This window comes from Podarcis gaigeae, assembly GCF_964106915.1.
Source record: "Podarcis gaigeae genome assembly, chromosome: 5".
Taxonomy (NCBI): Eukaryota; Metazoa; Chordata; class Lepidosauria; order Squamata; family Lacertidae; genus Podarcis; species Podarcis gaigeae.
The window spans coordinates 72532843-72536950 of record NC_139681.1 but is presented as its reverse complement, the minus strand read 5'-3'; the positions used below and the strand labels follow the sequence as shown (position 1 = coordinate 72536950).

Here is a 4108-nt window from a genome sequence, read left to right as displayed (position 1 = left end):
TAAAAGAAGTTTGTGTTTGATTGATTTGTGCTATTGATAAGAGGCCAGAGAGAAGAATATAATTCAAAAATCTATCCCACAAGACATTTTATTTACTACCAGAACATTTGCATTGACACATCCGATTGCTTGCAGTTACAGAGCATATGAAGTGTTCTTGCTCTACCATATAATGTACCGTAATTATCTGTGATGCTGTAATGATTCTGGGGTTGGCTTAAGCACTTAATTTTCAGCACAGCAAGCTTTGGCATCAGAATGATTTTGCAGCATTGTTATCACTAAAAGTCCACCATTAAAAGACAGACGCCAGAGTAATTAAAATATAAATTAAATAAAAACGTTTACTTGCAAAAATACCCATTAGTAATGAGAGGGAAATGGCGCACATGTAGATCTCTAAATCCTTTATTTAGAATTATACATTTACACAAGTATGTAGATTAATGAGATAAGATTATTATTGTTAAATATTGCAGTGCTGATACTTGTGCAAAAGCATTGAGCAACCTTAATGTTAACGTTAATATTTTCCGTAATTCTTTCAAGTGCAATGTTATAAATACAAAACATTCAGAACTACACTTTTATACAAAAAACGTACATAAATTATAATAATATATAAAGACCCTGATCCAATTCCAGCTGTGCTTTGTTGCACACTAACGCAACTAGTGGCCCTAAGCTGGGATTGCCTGTGCAGTCCCCATCATCAAGTTCAACAGGAATTGGATGTACCTTGTCATGAGTTTTTAGATCCAGATGGACATCTGCATTAGCTGTGCATGGAATCTCCTTTGCTGGATCAGAATGATGTACCTAAATTTGCACTCCTATACTCACTTTACCTGGGAACAAATCCCACTGAAGTCAATGAGGCTTTCATCTGAATAGACACATATAAGATTGCTCTGAAAGCTCATTGAACACAGTGTGACTTACTTCTGAGTAAATGCATAGGGTTGCAGAGTCGGTTTACTTAAACCACAGGTTCTATATAAACCTTTCCCCAGACAGTACCACTTGAATTTGCTGAAAAGCTATTACCGTACCTTTAGCTGCTTGGGTTTCACTGGATGGACTCTGATTAAATTTGGCTGATGTTTTCAACCACCATTTATGTCCACAAAAGTTATTATTATTAGATTTATTGTCCACCCTTCACCATAAGGCCCCACGGTGGGTCACAACAATGTAAAATACAAACAATAAAACAGTTTAGAACAAATTAAATGTGCAGATACTACCTGATACCTTATAATAGAGACAAAAAGGAGAGGTTTTGCATTTATTGCAGTGGCTAAAGTACCATACAAAATATTCTTATGGGAGATCCCATTTAAATTTGGTGCACATTTTTGACATCATACTCCAGCCTCATTCTGAATAAGCCTATTCAGCCTCAAAATAAAAATAAAAATTACAAGCACAGTTTCAACACATAGTACAATACTGTATACTAATCATTTGTGCTACATATACAGGCTGAATGAAAACCAGTTTTCTTCCATTTCAGTTTCTGGTTGATGATTCTTACTTGTTAAGGGTTATCAGGAGAGTGACCATTTATAGTTTGTCAGTTCTGCATCAAGTAGCCTCAGCTGGAGCCGTATTAGGTTAGTCATACCTTAGTCCCAAAGGGATTTAAGGTACTCATGCTTCCCTTGTCCTTTTTATTTCAATGGGATTAAAGCATAGCTAGCTTAATCTGGAACCAATCCAAAGGCAGCATAAATCATGTAAGATTTGCATTTTTTAGGACTCATTTAGTAAGGCTGGCCAAAATACTAACTGAAGTTAGTAGGATCCAATAAATATGCAAATGTATCATGGATGTATTTAGAGGGCAACTAACCTACAAGTTCATCTTGTAAATTTCTATTGCACTGCTATGAATATGTTAAAATTCTCTTTCTTTGCCATAGGAAGGGTGATTGGAGAATTATAATTCATTTGATGAACTTTCAAAAGTTTCATGCAGCCCCCTCCCACTTAATTGCTTGTTGCGCCAGAGTTTCAACTTAAATAATATCTGCTTTGGCAACACTTATGTAAACCAACACTACCCTGATTGCTCCATTTTGCAGGTAGAAAAGCACAAGAAAGGCACATTGAGCTGTCTTTTTCTAGATTAAAAACCCGGCGATGCTCTAGTTCAGATTTATACGGACCCAGGAGTTGGCAGAGTTCAGAAGGTTCTGCCAACACAAACAATTTACTCCAAGAAAGTGCTTTGCATTTTACTAGAAACAAAAGCTAAAATATTGCACTATTTCAAATTCCATTATAGTACAGCATTGGTATCTTCAAGTTTACTGTGCAAATACAGTTTGGCTTTAGTTAAGGCACCTGTGAAACTGTAGAGGAAAAGAACACACGCCACCTAGTGTTGGAAACAGAAAGTGGAGGGAAGGCATAGTATCTGATCCCAGCATATCGCATTCATGTGCATTTTGGATAGTTGCACTCTGTGAGTGGAATTCAGCGTCATACTAAGGCAATTGTTCTGTAAGCACAAATATTTCTGCCTGCTAGGTGGAATGATCTTTCCTCTCCTCCCCTGCAACCCATTCCGGGGGTTCTCCTGACCTGAGCAGATGCTTGCACAGGAAGATCCATAAAATTGTAGAGCTGGAAGAGACCCTGAGGATCATCTAGTCGAACCCCCTGCAATGCAGGAATATGCAGCTGTCCCATACGGGGATCGAACCTGCAACCTTGGCGTTATCAGCACCACACTCTAACCAACTGAGCTATCCAGGGAAGAAGAGAGTGGGGAAGTCCTATTGCCCTAGCAGGACTTGTCGCACTGGCTCCCACCAGCACAACAACTCAGTTGAGTCTGGCCTTGTGTCATACTGTAACTGCTGGAATAAACTAACACAGAGAAGGATGCCTGGGTCACTTGTGCGTTATTATCAGCTAGCTACCTTCAGTAAGAGTGCTGCTCTATGCTGGTTCACCCTGGAGAGCAGGGTCACACATCTGGTCAGGCAGGGGGCTACTTTTCTCTTTGTAAAGGGGAGAGGAGATTGAAAAGATTCCAACAGTTACAGTTACACTAAAGCAGCAGAGAGTGCAACTATATCCGACATACAAATGAGCAGCATGCTTGGTCCAGAAGTTACCTTTCCCCTTCACTTTGCTTCCACTACTTTGTGGAGTGCGTTCTCGTCTCTGCAGCTTTTAAAACACCATATTACAAGTTCACAAAACCTTTTTGGTTTATTTTAGTTTGGCGACACAAAACTGGAGCTTCATTCTCTAATGACAGTTCTGTTTAGCTGGGTCTCCTCATGCAGACTTGGCAGCGACTTATGATTTTTTCCATTTCTCCAGCTTTCAGAGTCTGCGACAATGGTTTCCTTAAAAAGAAAAAGAAAAAACCATGCACATTCTATAGGGAAGGAAACTCTCCGTGTAAAATAAAAACAAAATAGGCTGGTAAACACAGAGATTCCACAAAAGTATGAGTCATTGGCTGCATTCCTACATAACACTAAACTGTGGTTTAGTGCTACGTGCAAAAGCTAAAACAAACCTGAGCAAATCCCTTAGCTTATGTACTCTGCTGCCCCTTCTCCTTCCGCATTTGGTCCCACTTTCAGAAAATCCCAGTTTGCTATGCCATATTAACCAGAGAAGAGGTTTAAAACAAAGGTTGGTTAATAATTCATGCTTTGAAGTTTTCTTAGTTTGAAATTGAATACTTTGTTTTAAACTACAACAGCCTGGTTTTATGTCAGGAGTGCTTTCATGGTGTTTCCTGCTTGGCAGGGGGTTGGACTCGATGGCCCTTGTGGTCTCTTCCAACTCTATGATTCTATGGTTCACACATCATGGTATGGCACTGTTTGGCTTAGTGTGGTGTGTGAACCATTCCATGGTTCATATGGTATAAAAAGCCAGGAGTCACTGAAAGTGAAACTTAACACAACAGAAGTCTCCTGACTACACAGGAGGTAGAATAAGAGGGAATAAACAAGCCCAAGGCTTTGCTTGGGCTTATTCCACCTCAAATATGTTGCACTAAGTGGCTTAAACCACGGCAATTAATAACAGATCATAGCAGTGTCTACTTAAATGGGACTCATAATGGCAGGCAGCT

General features: G+C 39.4%; 1 protein-coding gene across 1 annotated transcript in view; it reads right to left on the bottom strand.

Moving 5' to 3' along the window:
- Nucleotides 1-70: 70 nt before the first annotated feature.
- Nucleotides 71-4108, bottom strand: part of COL4A3 (collagen type IV alpha 3 chain) — a 75608-nt gene continuing 71570 nt past the window's right edge. Inside the window, exon 52 of the mRNA XM_083742038.1 lies at nt 71-3365. Within this exon, the coding sequence (XP_083598164.1) occupies nt 3281-3365 (85 nt within the window). The 3' untranslated portion in view covers nt 71-3280. The remainder of the gene's footprint in view (nt 3366-4108) is intronic.